Below are 16,143 nucleotides of genomic sequence, written 5' to 3' on the forward strand. Positions count from 1 at the left end.
TCCTTCAGATACTTCTTTGCAGATCTTTCCTAAGGGCCAGCTGCAATGTTCAGTGTTTGTGCGTTTCTGCTCCAAGAAGCTCAGCTCAAGGATCTCAAGCTAGGAAGTTTTCCACTGCTAGAACCTTGCCTGGGGAAGGTACAGAAACTTTCAGGCTGGGTTTGAAGAGCTCCGGACGGGCGATCAAAATTTGTCTAAACAGATCTCCTTTAAAACTCAGCCAGAGGGACTTTCATCATCCCAGGAGTCTTGCTTACTAACCCCTTGTGTGATTAACCCTTAATTTACCTCTTACAGGCTGGGGTTTCCATGGTTTATGTGCAAGTTTTTAAAGTAACAAAATAGTTCTTGGGCTGGTTCATGTTTGATGTTGCTATAATATCCAATAACCAAGCGGACAGGTAATCCTTCGTTTGTCTTTCCTTTCCCTTTCATTTTTCTACATTCCTCCTCTCGGGTTTCCAGTGTGATGCGCACCGTGGTATCATTTGGTTTAAGTATCGTGTACGCCCAACCTAGAATTTACCTTAGAGCTGATTGAATGGACTCGGCTCTGTTTATTTCCCGTTGGTGCAAGGGGCAGCCTCTGGGCGACTGGGAGCTGGGATCGCCTCTGAACTGCACGGTCCCGGGGACCTTTTTGCTAACGCGTGCGCCCGGAGGGTGGCTTTAAAAACCACAAGCCCACCTCGGAGCAGGGAAAGCGGCGCGGGGGAGGGTTCCCCAGGGGGGAGCGAAGGAAGGGTTAAGGGAGCCGTGTGGGGGAGGAGCCCGCTTGGTGTCCTGAAGATGGGGTTTGCGCTCGGCGTGGCCGGGCTGTGGGAGAAGAAAACTGCCATTTCACGGAGCCCCGCTGAGACTTTTCCCCCTCTCGCTTCACAAAAGAGCCCGGAGGCTTGGAACGTGCCAAGCTCTACCGGGGCTTGGAGGCGTGGGACAGCCGGGCCGTGTAGATTGCAGAAGGGTTGAAGCCGCGTCTCTTCCTGCCCCCGGGGGAGCCGCAGGGCTAGGCTGTAATTATCCGCGCGGGACCTAGGAGAGGGGGCGGGGACCGGTCAATAGGCTCAGGCGCTGGCGTGGCTTTAGCCCAGCAGCTGTTTAGAGGACACGGAGCTCTCTAGAAAAGATCGTCCCTCCTTTTTGCAACTGCTAGCCACCTGATTCAATACAAACGGCGCTCAGGGCTAGCCTCTCTGGTGAGTCTCCTGTGTACGTGTGTATGGGAGAGCGAAGGAGGGTGTGAGTCATCCGGATTAGATAGAAACGCTCGCAGGCGGAGCGGTAGCCGCTGAAGCGGTAACGTGTTGGCAGGAAAACCAGCGGAGAGGAGCAGGCCCGCTGGGAAGGGCCCGGTCTAGGAAAGTTAACTGTTGTGTCTCGCCCAAGGATGCACCCAGCCCTGGAAATGAAGCATGTTAGTTTCACAGAGCCTCAGGTCTCTGGGCCCGATCGTGACTTGTCGCGATGACCGAGTTCGTGAGGGGCCTAAGGAACTAGCTGCTCAGTATCAACTAGCGCCAGGGGACTGCTCTAGTCTGAACGTCACGAAATTCCCCCGGTTTCCTGCTGCGGAAGCGCCTCAAAAATCCCCCGGGCTCGGCAGCGGCCGCGGTTGTGTTTGGGAGCCTCCTTCCTGTGCTCGGCTTCGCGAAGCAGCCGGCAGCACACAGGGGCCGAGGGCGAGTCTCCCGAGGGAAGCCGAGCGTGGGCGCAGCCCGTGGAAACCTGCGGCCAGGAGAAAGGAACCGGGCTCGAGCGCGGCTCGGTGTAGACGGCCGCCGCGTGCTGGCGACGAAAGCAGCTACGTTGGGGGCGGGGGGCTCTTTGCCATTGACTAGACCCTCTGTCCAGTCCAGCCGCCGGCGCGGGTCCGTCCTTCGCAGCCGCCTCTCCCCTCCTCCCGCAGAGGCGCTGCCCGCGCTGGCGGGGGGGGGGGGGTGACTCACAGAGGCGCCGTGGCTTGGCCCACCCGCCGGAGAGCGGCGCGGGCTCGGCGCCGAGCCGAGCCGAGCCGAGCCGGGCCGGGGAGGAGGGGGGCGGGACGCGCGGCACAGGCAGGGCCGGGGAGTCTGAGCGCGGCTCTGGCCTCGCAGCGGAGGGCGAGCCCCTCCCCCTCGCGCGCTCCCTCTCAAAGGGGGCGGGCGGAGTTGCGGGGTTGAAGTGCGGGAAGGAGACGGGAGGCCAGCAAACGGCTCCGCTCCCGCCGTCTCAAACGCCGACGCGTTGCTGCTTCGAGGCTCTGGTGCCGGCGCGCGTTGCCCGTGATCGCGGCTCGCTTTCGTCTCTCCCCAGCCTGAGAGCAGTAAGTACGGCCAGCTCGAAGGACTGGTACGGGAACGCCAGCCGAAGCGGGGCCAGCTGGGGGCACGGTAGCAAAGGGTTTTCTTTGGAGGCTTATTGGTGGTGCCTCTCTTTGGTTGGTTGGTTTTTCAAAGCAGATGTGGTGGCCCACAAGACACCTGCTAAAAGACGCTGGTGAACCCACAGGCCCTGAGCCAAAATTCACGAAGTCCCTGCAAAGGCTCCTGTTGACTTCGCTGGGCTTTGGAGCAGGCCCTCCCTGCCCCTTTTCCAACTGTACACACAACCCACACTTTCTCCAGCCATAAGTACCTACAGGGCCCTTCCCCTTCTCCTATGCAGCCCTGTTGCCCTTACTTCACCCCTAAATGTATCTCCACCTCTCCTTTTCTGCATCTGCTTTCCAACATGCTAATTTGCTGCAAATATAAAAGAAGAGGGGGAAATGGAAGGTTTCTTCTTGCTCCTTTGTCTGTTGGCAGGACACGTTGCCACCTGCTTTGGGAAATCCGCTCCTGTGCCCACGTATCTGACAGCCACATGAAGCACTTGGATGGCAGCAAGCAAGTTCCCTTGCATTAGTATGCATCTCTTGCAATTTCTCAAGGCTGTCAAAAATCCCAGAGGAAATTCTCTTCTCTCTTCCTCTCAGCTTTGAGCTGGAGGTTGTCCATGGAAAGTCGGCAATGAAATTAAAGTTTGGGGTTTTCAGATTAAACATGGGAACCTCAGTAAACAAAGCAGCCATGCAGTGTATTTACACTACTTGCCCTCAGTTGCTCAAGGAGGGATTAAATCTTGGGTCCAACCCCTGCACTCTTCATGCAGACAAAACTCTCACTGAAGCCACTCCCAGCACTGCGGCACGAGTAGGTGGGAGGAGAGAAGAGGGGAGGCTGATGTTTGGTTGATTCATCCCTGATGTTGTAATCCTGCTCTCCATCAACTCCATAGAGTAGTAGCCCAAAAGGAGAAGAGCAGCACTAAGCCACAGTAATAATACATTTCAGAGTGGTAGCCATGTTAGTCTGTATCAGCAAAAACAATTCGGAGTCCTTGTGGCTCCTTAGAGACAAATAAATTTATTTGGGCATAAGCTTTCGTGGGCTAAAACCCACTTCATCAGATGTATTTTGCACCATGTCATTACTAACAAATTTATTTGGGCATAAGCTTTCATGGGCTAAAACCCACTTCATCAGATGCATCTGATGAAGTGGGTTTTAGCCCATGAAAGCTTATGCCCAAATAAATTTGTTAGTAATGACATGGTGCAAAATATAAGGAATTTGTGGTGCATGAGTCTTTCTACCATGTTATCATAATGCCACAAAATAAGGGTTTGTAAAAGCTAGGTCTGGGTGCAGCCCCCTGTTTGTTCACAGAGCAGGTACAGAATGGTCAATGAAAGTATTACCTCACTCGTGAACCAGCTCTGTGGGTGAGAAGATACTTCAGTATCCTCGCTCTTTTGATCCGTGCTTGGCCTCTGTTGTGAATGGCAACAAGGTTGACAATCACGGTGGTGGTTTTTCACGAGTAGCTATCAATCCAGTAGGGATTGGTCTGAGATCACCAAGCCTATTTCACAGACAAGGCCAAACAACCATAAAATGCTAGGATTTCAGTTACTGGGCTGCATTCAAGCCAGTGACAATTCCAAACTTCCCAAAACATCCATCCTTACAAGTCTTACACAACACTGGTTGGTAGCCCTATATGTTTGAAATGGGATTCACCCTTCTTTTTATGGTTATGCCCTAAGGAGAAGGGCTGCCAGGAGACTGACCTGGAGCTGAATGTCCTAAAATAGTCATTCGTTTTCAAAATCTTTCCTATGGCAAAGAAATCCCATTCACAGATGTGGACATGAAGCTGCCATAACCAGAAGATTATTTTTATAAGCTTCACTCTTGGGATGGGCCAGGGATAATAATGTCTTAAAGCTTCTTTTCCACTATTGGTTTTTTGTTTTGTTTTTTTTTTGTTTTGTTTTTTTTTTACTATGATATGTACATTCCATTGGTTTGCAGAGCAGACTGTAGAATTTAATGGGAACGTGGACATTATGAGCAATTTTTCCATTGGCTCTTCTTGCCAAACCACTTTGAGTCTGAAATTGGGGGGTAATATCTGACTCAAGTTGACCCCAAAAATGAGTACTTGTGTTGTTTTAAAAGAACTTACTAGGAATAACGTTCTTCCCCCCTTTTCTTCTCTTTATTGAAAAACAAACAAACGCCAAACTAGTCATTTGGAGTCAGGACCCAAAGAGCTCACTTTTAAGAGCTTGGATAAAATCCACTTGTAACTTTTAGGCTCCTAATGCATGCCACAGACACCACTGGAACTACCAGTTGTGTTTTTTTTTTTTTAAGATGATATGTAAGTGCCATATCTTTTATATGTTTTTTTCTCTACCTTTAATTTTTGTGTTTGTTTGTTTTAAGAAAAAGGTTCACATGTATACTGCTGGTCCAGTATTTTTTTCCTCCTCAAATAAATATAAACTAAAGCTAACCTGGCCTACGTAAAAATTAATATAATCAAAACCTCTTTCAGAAAATTGTCTAAAATTTGCTTGAGCTTGGTATATATTTTGATCAGTTGCATTTTTCTGAGAAGATGCATGCTTTGATACAACCCATGACAGTGTGTAAAGTTCTGGCATAACACTGACTAGGCTTGGCAGATTCAATTTTTATTTTTAAAATAATTTTGATGGTTAATATCAGTGTTTATTTTTAAGCATTTTATTTTTATCAATTTCAACTTTCATGGTTTGGGGAAATTATGGTGCAGGTCAAGCACTAGGGGGCTCAGACTGGGGCAGGATCCCTGGGGTGCAGCCTGGGACTCTGGGACCGCTGTGCCCCCTTAACTCTCCAGCCTGGGCTGTCTTTCCCAATGCTTTGCTGCTAGTGACAAGCAGCAAACCCCTCCAGGTGCTGTGATCACTCAGCACAACTGTATGTGGAGCCCCACACCCAGCTAGATGGCATGAATGCTCCCAGAGCCACTCATGAATCACACAGAGAAAGGCACCAGCCATATCCCCCCAGCTCCCAGCCTTGTACCTTAGGAATATACCATCTTGTACTGTTTAAGACCCCTTCTTGAGCAATGCAAGTTTCATCAATGGAAAGTGGATATACACTAGCCACAGTTGCCAACTTTCACGCAGTAAATAAGCACCCCGACTTTCACAATAAGCCAAAAATCAAAACATTTCAAAACAAGGCCAAAACAAGCCAATTCCTAAGAACCCCAGCATTCTATGGGACTAGATCCCCTCGTGTGCAGTCTGGGTCTGTGGTGGGCCTGCTGTGCACCCCTGACTCTCTCCCCCCCTTGCTCCTGTTTGCCCCACCCTTGCCCCTGCTTGCCGGGAGCCGATCAAAGAAAAAAGAAGCTACAAGCCAAAAATTAGCCAACAAGCAACTCATAAGCCAATTAAGCCCAAAACAAGCCCACTTGCTGCATTTTTTCCATGGCTTTGGCATGTCTGACACCAGTCTTACCAAGCACTTCAGGCAAACTCACTGGTAAAGATAAAGAGTAAACCAAGTTTATTGATTACAAAAGATAGATTTTAAGTGATAAGCAAAAAGTCAGAGTGGCTACCAAAAGAAAATATAAGCACGCAGTCTAAACCTTAACTCTTATCACACTAGACAGATTTAGATTAAGCAGTGTTCTCACCTCATTGGATCTTACAGTCCTTAATATATATGTCTGTCTCTTAAACCTGGACCAGTCTCCTCTGTTGAAATCATCAGTCTTCTCAGCGTTCTTGTTGTTTGCAGCATAGGTGGGTGGAGGAGAAAAGGCCAAGCATGTGGCCGCTGTGTTCTGTTTTATACCCTTAGTTCATGTGCTGGAGAATACAAGTCCAGGCAAGTTTGGTGGGCATTGCTGAGTCACCAGGCAAGGTTGAGCGATTCCCCTGGTGTAGCCTTGTGCAAGTGAGTTATTGAATTGTAACTTCCTTGCTGAACAATGGCTGTTGATGGTTGTTTTGACATCCACCCGGGCTTTGGCTATCCCCCTGGTTATTGTCACTGGGGAGCTACTATCTGGGCACTTTCCAAATCCACAGCATATTTTAGTGACAGTCATATAACACAGTTCTCATAACTTCATATGCATTAAAGATATACATATTTAGAGGCAACAGTGGGTTTCAGTGGATCATAACCCTTTCCAAACCTTACATGGCATGCTTTATCTGAAATATCACAATTATATACAAATGATGAATATGGCAGTTTTGGGGTGCTCCCCTGAGGTATAGTGTCACACAGACAATAATTATTTAATGACCACATAACGCTGCCCGCAGTGACTCAAGAGCATGAGAACCAACCTCAGGACAGACTGTTAGGAACTAGGGCACAAACCCAAAATTGATTGTGAGGTGTATACTTACATTTCACCAACCAATTGTCAAGTGTAAACTCTTCAAGCACTATAACAATCTTAACATGGGGTCATAGACAGTCCCCTCCGGTACTCTGAGTTATGTCACCCTCCAGGTAAGCATACCTTTGTGATAGCTGGTCCCTTACACCAAGAATCACAGCAATATTCAGGTTACTCCCAATTCCAAAGGACCAGTCAGTTATCACATGTCAATTTCACTTTAGATCTCACTCCAAAGACAACACTTGTAGCCAATCCTTTAATAAGCTCACAAACTATTTATTAACTAAGAAAAGGAAATGAAAGTTATTTACAAGGTTGAAGCAGGTAAACATAGAAACACAAATGTGTTACAATCTTAAGTTTCAAAAGATAATAGAAGCTTCTATAATCAGCAATCACTATATGTCCTTGAGGGCTAACCCAGGCTGAGCAGCTGGGGATCTCTTGCTTATGCCTAGAAACACCTTGCTCTCCAGAGTCCAAGCAGTATAATCAGTTCCTTCTTGTTAGGGGTTTTATTCTCTTCATCCCACAAGCTTTCAGTTGTAAAGCTCAGCTGATGGGACAAGTCCCTTGCATGACTCATCTTCACAGGGAAGAAGCAGAATAACACCAAAAGTATTTTGTCCATTTATCGATGGCACATAGGAAAATTCCAGTTGCAATGTTCCACAATTGTCCATCTGGTATCAATGGACCTTTCTTTTTTGGAAGGGAGTAACACCTCCTGTTGGAGTTCAGCACTTCACACTAGTTAATGTCTCTCTCATGTCTGGTGATTTACATAGTCAGAGTGACTCCCAATACAACTGCTCAAATATTACCTTACAGTATGGGATACAGATGTTATGAGTGAGATTAATGCATGCAGCAACTCACAAGCAGTCAATAAAGTCTGTCTAAATCCTAAACACATTCTTATAATTCGAATACCTATTTTAACAATGCTAACACACAGATGAGCCAAACTGATGCCAGCTGTGTATTTATCAGTGTTCAGTTGAGACATGGGGCTGTTGGCACAAGCTGACACCTGGTCTGCTAGCATCACAAATAGTAGATGCTGAGATTCAGAAAGTTAAAGCTTTATAACCGTTAAAATACAATTTGTCAAATCACATGTCAAAATATACAAAGTAAACATTCTTAAATCAAACTCTTATATGTTCTCAAGTAGCATTTTTCTTATCAGTGGAAATATTTTTCATCAGTTTGTGTGTGAAATTGATGTTTTCTGACATTTACTGTTTAAAAAAAACCCTAATCCTTCCAAGCCTAGATATGAGGTGAAAATTGAACATGATGCCACAGTGAATAATAAACTTGGATCTGCATAAGGATTTCAAATTGAAAAATATTTTCACTATCATTTTAATATCAGTTTTTATGACATTAGAAAATCTGTTTTTACTGCTGTTTCTTCCCTTTATTTATGGACTCCTGGTCCTGTTGTACATAGGTAGTTGAGTACCAAATACTTTTCCAAGTTTATTAGAATAAAGCCCTTCCAAAGTCAAGCACTGATTGAGCTATGTGGAAAATTCACCAGTTCCCCAAAATGGCAGTATGCACACTGTGTATTTCCAGTCATGTTCCATGTAGAGTTGCTATGGCATAAATGGCTGCAATTTCTATTAGCGCTGAAATGACAGATCTTGCTTTAAGATCTCGATGCACCTCTCTGGCTCATGAAAATGGCTTTCACAAAAATATGAGGCACCTCTAAGTCAGAGCCTCTCAGTCTGAGAATTATGAATCCCAGTTGGATCACGACCAGATGTCAGGGATCAGGACCACACTGCTCTTCCAATGTTGGTAAATGAGAATGAGTCCCAAATAAGTTAGGTTTCAGAGTAGCAGCAATGTTAGTCTGTATTTGCAAAAAGAAAAGGAATACTTGTGGCACCTTAGAGACTATCTAAGGTGCCACAGATACTATGAAACCACACCTAGAGACCAAGAGAGAGAGAGGGACCGTAGAGATTTTAAAGAGCTGTAGCTCACGAAAGCTTATGCTCAAATAAATTTGTTAGTCTCTAAGGTGCCACAAGTACTCCTTTTTTTTTTTTCCTAAATAAAATTTAAAATAATTGCTAACCATTCTAAGATTACTTCAGCTAGTTCTTTAAGTATCCTAGAATGAATTTCACCAGGCCCTGCCTCAGAACATATTCTTGATGTATAATGCAACACCTCCTCCCTTTTCTCCCTGCCTGCCCTTCATGAACAAGCTGTACCACTCTACTCCAATACTCCAGTTATGAGATTTATCCCACCAAGACTCTGTGATGCCAGTTAAGGCATGATTTAGCTTATGTATTAATACCTCCAGTTCTTCCTCTTTCTTCCCCATACTCATGCATTTGTGCATAGACATCTAGAATATTGAGCAGATTCCCCCACTGATTTTCCTCTTGTTGCTTCTATGACCCTATTGTAATTTTCCATGTCCCACCCCAACATCTAGCCCTCTGTTAAGATCACATTTTTTAATGCTTACCTGTGGGCTTTCATCACCTGCCCACTTTGAACCTAGTTTAAAGCCTTCTTCAGTAGGTTGGCAAATTGGTGCATGAAGATGCTTTTACCCTTCTTGGCCAAGTGGACCCTATCTCCTCCCAGTGGCCGCCCTTCCTGGAACAGCATGCCATCAGATGCAGGTGCCAGACAGGCAGTACATCTCCTGAAGCATCCGGTCAGGTACCTCCATCCCCCTCAGCAGGGAATCCCTGACCACCAGCACCTTATGCTGCCTCTTGGATGTGGCAGCTATAAGCCTCCCAGCCTTGGGGGTAGGTGACTCCTCCTCCACAGCCACTGGAGTCTGCTTCTTACCTCCTGTTGCCAGTACAGTATACCAGTTCTGCATCTCAGTGGATGGGGGACCTGGATGGCATGTGGAGCACTGTCTACTGCCCAAGATGGCCAGCAGGTTAGATTTTTGTCTCATTACTCCCTCTAGACCAGTGGTTCTCAACGGTGGTCCACCGTTTGTTCAGGGAAAGCCCCTGGCGCGCCGGGCCAGTTTGTTTACCTGCCGCATCCGAAGGTTCAGCCGATTGCGGCTCCCACTGGCCGCGGTTCGCCACCCCAGGCCAATGGGGGGTGTGGGAAGCGGCGTGGGCGGAGGGATGTGCCAGTCGCCCTTCCTGCAGCCCCCATTGGCCTGGAGCGGCAAACCACGGCCAGTGGGAGCCACGATCGGCCGAACCTACAGATGCAGCAGGTAAAGAAACTGTGACCGGCGCACCAGGGGCTTTCCTTGAACAAACAGTGGACCACAGTTGAGAACCACTGCTCTAGACCCACCCAGGTGTCTTCGTTTATGTTTAAATGGAATGTCCATGGCCAAGGCTTAAAACAACATGCTTTTCTTGGAAGAAAAAAGCTTCATTTTCTATTTCTTGACAAATGATTTGTTCTCCGAAACATTAAGGCTAAGTTTGACACTTAAATCCTTAATGTAGTCATAGGCCAGCCAGAAAGGGGCAGGGATTTAGAATTAGTAGAATTCACTGTTTATGGTGGTTTAATCCATGCTCTTTCCTTTTTGTGGGGCAGGAGGGCTAATAATGATGGTGGTGACAACCACCACCATTGACATCTGTTTCTTGGGTACCCCAGAGTACTATCCTAAGACCACAAATACTGCAATTTGATGTTCTAACTACATTTAAATAATGGTCCCAATGATGGAAGGCTGGTGCTTCCTCAAACACACACCTGACAGCCATTGCGTAAATTTAAAAAAATTTTCTTCAAATGGAAACTTTTCAGAATAGCTCAGGCTTTCCAAGACAGCAGCAGCTATCCTTTGAGATGGCACAATAGCAGATATAAGTTCTTCAGGGTGCCTTCAGAGCCCAAACCCGTTGGCAGCAATGCTTTCTGAGGTGGCCTCTTTTTCTAATCCCACTAGCCAAAACCACTAACCTCAGAAACAGGATAGACCCTAAAATTGTAGTACCTATTCTCAACAGCAGCAGCAGCAGCAGGGCCCTGACTGCAGTAGTAACACAGATTCTATGACAGGTTTCAGAGTAGCAGCCGTGTTAGTCTGTATTCGCAAAAAGAAAAGGAGTACTTGTGGCACCTTAGACTATCTAAGGAGCTACAGATTCTATGAAACCACACCTAGAGACCAAGAGAGAGAGAGGGACTGTAGAGATTTTAAAGAGTTGTCTCAAGCTTGACTACAGAAGTAGCACTGGATTTTTTTCAAGGTGACTCAGGGGCCTCAGCAGTAACATAAGAGACATTTCAGGCAAGGAGGAAGCATCATATTCCATGAAAGGAGGCAAATAAATGGCTGGTGAGCCTCTCTCTGTTTTTCTTACATGAGTGCTGACAAAGTGGAAACCTTGTCAATTGTCTTTCCTGGCTGTTTTGGCAATATGTGCAGAAAAAAGCTCAAGTTGCTCACTCCAAGGAAGCTATTGTGTTACTATGTACATTTTGCATGAATTAAGTGTGATATTGCCCTCTTAATCTCTGTTGGTTTAAAATATAGTATCAATGTCAGCATAATGTTCAGTCAATTAAGGACTAGACTATGATTCTTCTCCGTCTGTTTAAATTGTATCATGGAGTGTGTACTTGTGGAGAAAATACCACTAGACTTCATGGCATTCCTAACCATCTGCTTTTGTAAATATCAGAGTTGTGTGTGCAACTACAGCAATAGCACATGCAAACTAGGTACACAATAGCACCTGCCTTTTTGAAAATCTAACTTTAAGTATTTCATGACACTTTCTGTGATAGTGGGAGTGTTAGCATGTTATTCAGGTAATATTCCAGTGAGGGTAATTCTCTTTGCCTCCCTGAAACTACAAGAGGAATGTTATTGCATTTATTATCTGCTTCATTTCATGTCAGGAAGTATTGATCAATATACCCCTCCAACGTTCCATCCCATTAGTAACTTCACTTCAATGGTGGATGAAGATGCTACATAAATGTAATATATTCAATATCAGTTTTTCAATGGTTATTATTTGTATCTGGTGGAGGCCGCAATGTGTGAAATGCTTTCCAAACAAAGACAAAGGCACATTATCTGCCCCAAAGAGCTTACATTCTTAAAAATGACAAAATAAAGAGAAGTTGGCCCAAAGATATTATGTCACCCATCTTGTCTTTCAAAACTAAGAGACATGAAAAGTAGAGGAAGGGGGACAAAAGTGCCAGCAAGTGTTGGCTACATTATGATAATAGTGAGCAGAAGGATAGTCCAGTGGTTAAGGCACTAACCTAGGACTTGGGAAACAGATTCACCACTGATTTCTTGTGTAACCTTCTAAAAGTCACTTAGGCCCAGATCTTTAAATATAGTGGGATATAGGCTCCCAAGTGCCTAAATTCCTTTTGAAAAATGAGTTAGGTGCCTAAATCAGTGAGACATTGCAACTCTGAGTGCAGCAACACCTAAATATCTTTAAAAACCTGCGCCTAAGTGACATGCTGAAGGGTAAAAAGGCCTCTTTGTGCATCCTTCCTCATCTGTACAGTGGGAATAATAGCACTTTTCCCTACCTCACTGGACACATTAAAAGACTGAGAGCTGCTCAAATGCTACAGTAATGAGAGTCCTGTAGTTACCTAGATAATACAACACATGCTTAAGAAATAAAATATATAGTGCCAGTATACCGAACCCCACATGGCAGCCATGTCTCAGGCCTCACAGCAGAGGTGAGTTTCTAGGAGAGATTTGAGGCAGGAGGGGGTAGCAGCTTTGTGGACTAGCTCAGGAAGGATGTCCTGTGAATTGAGGCAACTCTGGAGCTCGTTGGTGGAGAAGCTGATTAAGGGGGTCTGAAGGCTGGTTGCATTGGTAGTGTGGTCAGTGGGAAGTGCATAAAGGGTCTTGGATGGATGGCTTTGTAAGATTATTTTTCCCCATGAGTAAGGGATGAGCAGAATAGAGGCCTTCTGAAGATGGACACAAAATTTCTCTTTCCTAAAGGCATCCTAGTCCAGAGAGGCCAGTCCTTGTTTGCTGGATAGGTCTAATCCAAAACCTGCCTATTGTCGTACACCAGAGTTAGTGAAAATTCACAGATGATTGAAATTGAAGGAGTGAGAACTGTATGAAGCAGTGGCTGGGGGCAGAGCAGGGGCTGGCTGGGATGCAACAGACCCTCCAAAGCACATAAAACAAGTGCAACCACCTGAACAATACCAGGAGTGGGGAGGGAGGATCCAGGAGGAAGAATTTTATTCAGCATAGAAAAAAAATGATAGCCAGGGGAAGGAAGCTGGCTGAACAAAGCTGCCCTAGGCAGTTTGCTGCTTTCAGCAAATTTCTGGCCATACCTCTATGGTCCATACTATCTACCCCTTTAAAAACAACAGCCTCCTTTTTGCCATTTAAGCTCTCCATTAAATGAAGGCCTTTTTGTATCCCGTGTGTTTGTTCTTTTCACTTTCGCTTTTCATTTCCTCCCCTCTATTTTTCCCCCTTCTACTACATCTCTCCTTATCTCTTCCACCAGATTTGTAAAGTCTAGTTTGCTGTATTGTGAAAATACTCGGTCCCTTTCCTTCCTTCTCTTCTTTTCCGGTGTGTCCCCCTGGCCTTCTCCCTTTCCCTCCTCTGTTCCTCCTTTCTTCGCTCTGTGGATTCCCCATCCCCAGTCTCTCTGGATGGATTCATCTCCTTCCAGCCTCTCTCACATACTCTCCTACTACCCTTCCCCAAACCACTTTTGCCCCTGCACATGCCCAATTGCTTCACCCCCCTCCCCGCCCCAAATCATCTCTCCCTCCTACACGCTCCCCACCCAGGCACATGCAGAGTTCCTTATCAAAGGCTCCCACCCTGAACTAAAAACCCACCAACTCAGCTAAAGGCTCTCCCCACAACACATGCACCTCCCCCCGCATGCACATACCTGTAGGCTCCTCTCTGCACTCCCCAAAATATGTAGCCCCCAGCCCGCTCTCAGATGCGGCCTCCCCTCTCTCCAGCTCCCCAGTGCCCAGAGTTCTCTCATCTCTTGCTCCTGACCGAGTTCCCTCTCTGACCCCCCTCATCCTGCTTGCACTACAGGAGCCCTTCCCTGCTGCAAACTCCCCGCGTTCCCCGGGTTGAGAGTCCTGCCAATTACAGGGCAGTGCCCCCCTTTCCCCCCCCACACCCTTTTGCGGGTTGCAGGAGGGGGCTCCTCCTCCCTCAGGCAGGACCCGCCTCCCAGCAGCAGGTGGCTGCTGAGAACAGGAAGTTGACACTGTTCATCTAGTTAATTTCACACTCTTGTCACTGAGCTGCTGTGTGACGGGGGTAGGAGCGGGGGGGTCTCAACCTGGGATCACGCACCCATCACACAGGCAGCCGGGGACTCCTCACTTCACCATCCCATTCCGGATTATTTAGACAGACCAGAGTGGACCTTGCTTTAAAAGTGCCGCTGACTGAGCTGAGAGGTGATAACAGGAGCTCGGGAGATTTTTTTTTTCTTTTTTCTTTTTCAACTCCCGTTTCCCCTTATACTTCGAAGGATCGTGGTTTTTGGTGGGCGTGAAATTTACAGCTTTTCAGCCAGGGAGGTGAACTTTTCTGCCCCCATCTCCTCTCTCTGTTAATAAAGCAGGACTTGGCCAGGCGACACAGATGAGTTCCACCCATAAGGATCCGGAGTTTGACTCACAGCAGGGGGACCATGACCCAAATCAAAATGTCAGCCCTCAAGAGGAATTCGACTTCTCGATATTATTCGATTACGATTACTTGAAGTGTATAGAAGGTTTGTGGCGACTACCCATTGGGGGGGAAAAAAACAGCTTAGAAGCCCGTGCCCCTGGATATGTGAAATAATGGCTTCAAAGTACTGAGAGTGTATGTAATATATGTAGGGCTTTGTGCCAGGGATGAGCCTGGTCCTTCTAGAACTTGGGCAGAAGTAAGTGTATTGCAGGGGAGGGAGAGCTTGATTGCGCTCTCGGGAGAGATCAAGTTGTTCTCTCCAGTTAGCCCTAAGGGGGCGGTAGAGAAATGCGACAGTCTCTGGCGAGGTTACAATATCCGTTGTGGACCGTTCTTTGAGCTTCTTTGTATTAGCAAAAGGCAAGGAAGATAAAGAAAAACTCCACGTGCTACTCATCGTGCAGTAGCAACAGTGTATCCGTTAGACTATTTGCTTTGGTTGTAATGGGATGAATGACTAGAGAGCTGGCAGATGAATTTAATCACAATGGCAAAACACAACCAGTGAACCCATGTAATAATATATACTGCCTTGTGTTTTTAAAAAACTGGGTAATGCAGAAGAGTTTAACTCAGGTTTCTCTCTATGTCAGATCATTTCAGTTTGTTGTTTTTAAACCGTTACACTTCCTTACTGTGGCTCCCATCCTGCAAAGACTTACCCACCTGCTGAATTTTATTTGTATGAGTTGTTCACCATTGTAACGTTACATGTGCATAAATCTTTGCAGGAGTGAGGCCTAAATTATGCTTTACTGGAGTGACTAATAGTGAGCGAAATGATTGTTTTACAAGTTAGTTTTAGGTGAAATGTGTGGTTGCTTTAAAATTATTCTAGTGTTCAGATCCTTTATAAGACGATAGCAACCAATTGCTAAGGCAAGGTAGATTGGCTACATCTAGTGACTTGAATGACTGGAGGCACTCTCCTGCCCTTTCTAAAATACTTTGCACATCAGTGTCAATCATGCACATTTATGCAATGGAATTGACTATAGATGAGGATGCCGTACTATACTCCCTATGACTAGCATCATCTTGAAGAGGGTATCTTCATATTTGAATTTAAAACCAGAGTCCTGTGTGCTACCTGACATCATAAATGACTGGGTTAAAGGACTATATGGATTTAAAATTTTGAGGGAAAAAAAACTAGATGGGCCTGAACCAAAATCCAAAATAATTCCTGAATTTTGAGGAATTTTCTAGTTCCAAACTACAATTTGAGTCCATCCAGAAAAAAAGGGGGTTGGTGGGCATTTTTTATCCTGCTAAGCCCACATAAGCCTGAGTTACTGTGAAGGTTGATATGTGAATATATGCCTTCCCACTCCCCACCCCCAAAGTTACATGTTAAGCCGGTGGTTCTTAACCAGGGGTACACATACCCCGGGGGGTACGCAGAGGTCTTCCAGGGAGTTTCATCAATTCATCTCGATATTTGCCTACTTTTACAACAGGCTACGTAAAAAGCAGTAGCAAAGTGTGTGCAAACTAAAATTTCATACGGACAATGACTTGTTTATACTGCTCTATGTACTTACATTTCAGCGTATAGTATAATATTTATAGTTCCATTGATTTATTTTATAATGATATGGTAGCAATGAGAAAGTAAGCAAATTTTCAGTAATAGTGTGCTGTGACGCTTTTGTATTTTTATGTCTGATTTTGTAAGTGAGTAGCTTTTAAATGAGGTGAAACTTGGA

At 45.8% G+C, this 16,143-nt stretch overlaps 1 protein-coding gene across 8 annotated transcripts in view; it reads left to right on the forward strand.

Moving 5' to 3' along the window:
- Positions 1-2,170: 2,170 nt before the first annotated feature.
- The window catches only part of NFATC2 (nuclear factor of activated T cells 2), a 131,084-nt gene continuing 117,111 nt past the window's right edge, over positions 2,171-16,143 (forward strand). For 3 of the 8 annotated variants that reach the window (XM_038369583.2, XM_038369590.2, XM_038369586.2), the window contains exon 1: positions 2,171-2,302. Coding sequence is in view for 4 of the 8 variants with exons in the window: in XM_038369580.2 (XP_038225508.1) it covers positions 14,342-14,474 (133 nt within the window). In the remaining 4 variants the exon portion in view is untranslated. Of the gene's footprint in view, positions 2,303-13,911; positions 14,475-16,143 lie in introns of those variants that run through there. The other 5 variants (XM_038369581.2, XM_043495531.1, XM_038369580.2 and 2 more) reach the window with 4 other exon arrangements.

Source organism: Dermochelys coriacea, chromosome 13, assembly GCF_009764565.3.
Source record: "Dermochelys coriacea isolate rDerCor1 chromosome 13, rDerCor1.pri.v4, whole genome shotgun sequence".
NCBI classification, from domain to species: domain Eukaryota; kingdom Metazoa; phylum Chordata; order Testudines; family Dermochelyidae; genus Dermochelys; species Dermochelys coriacea.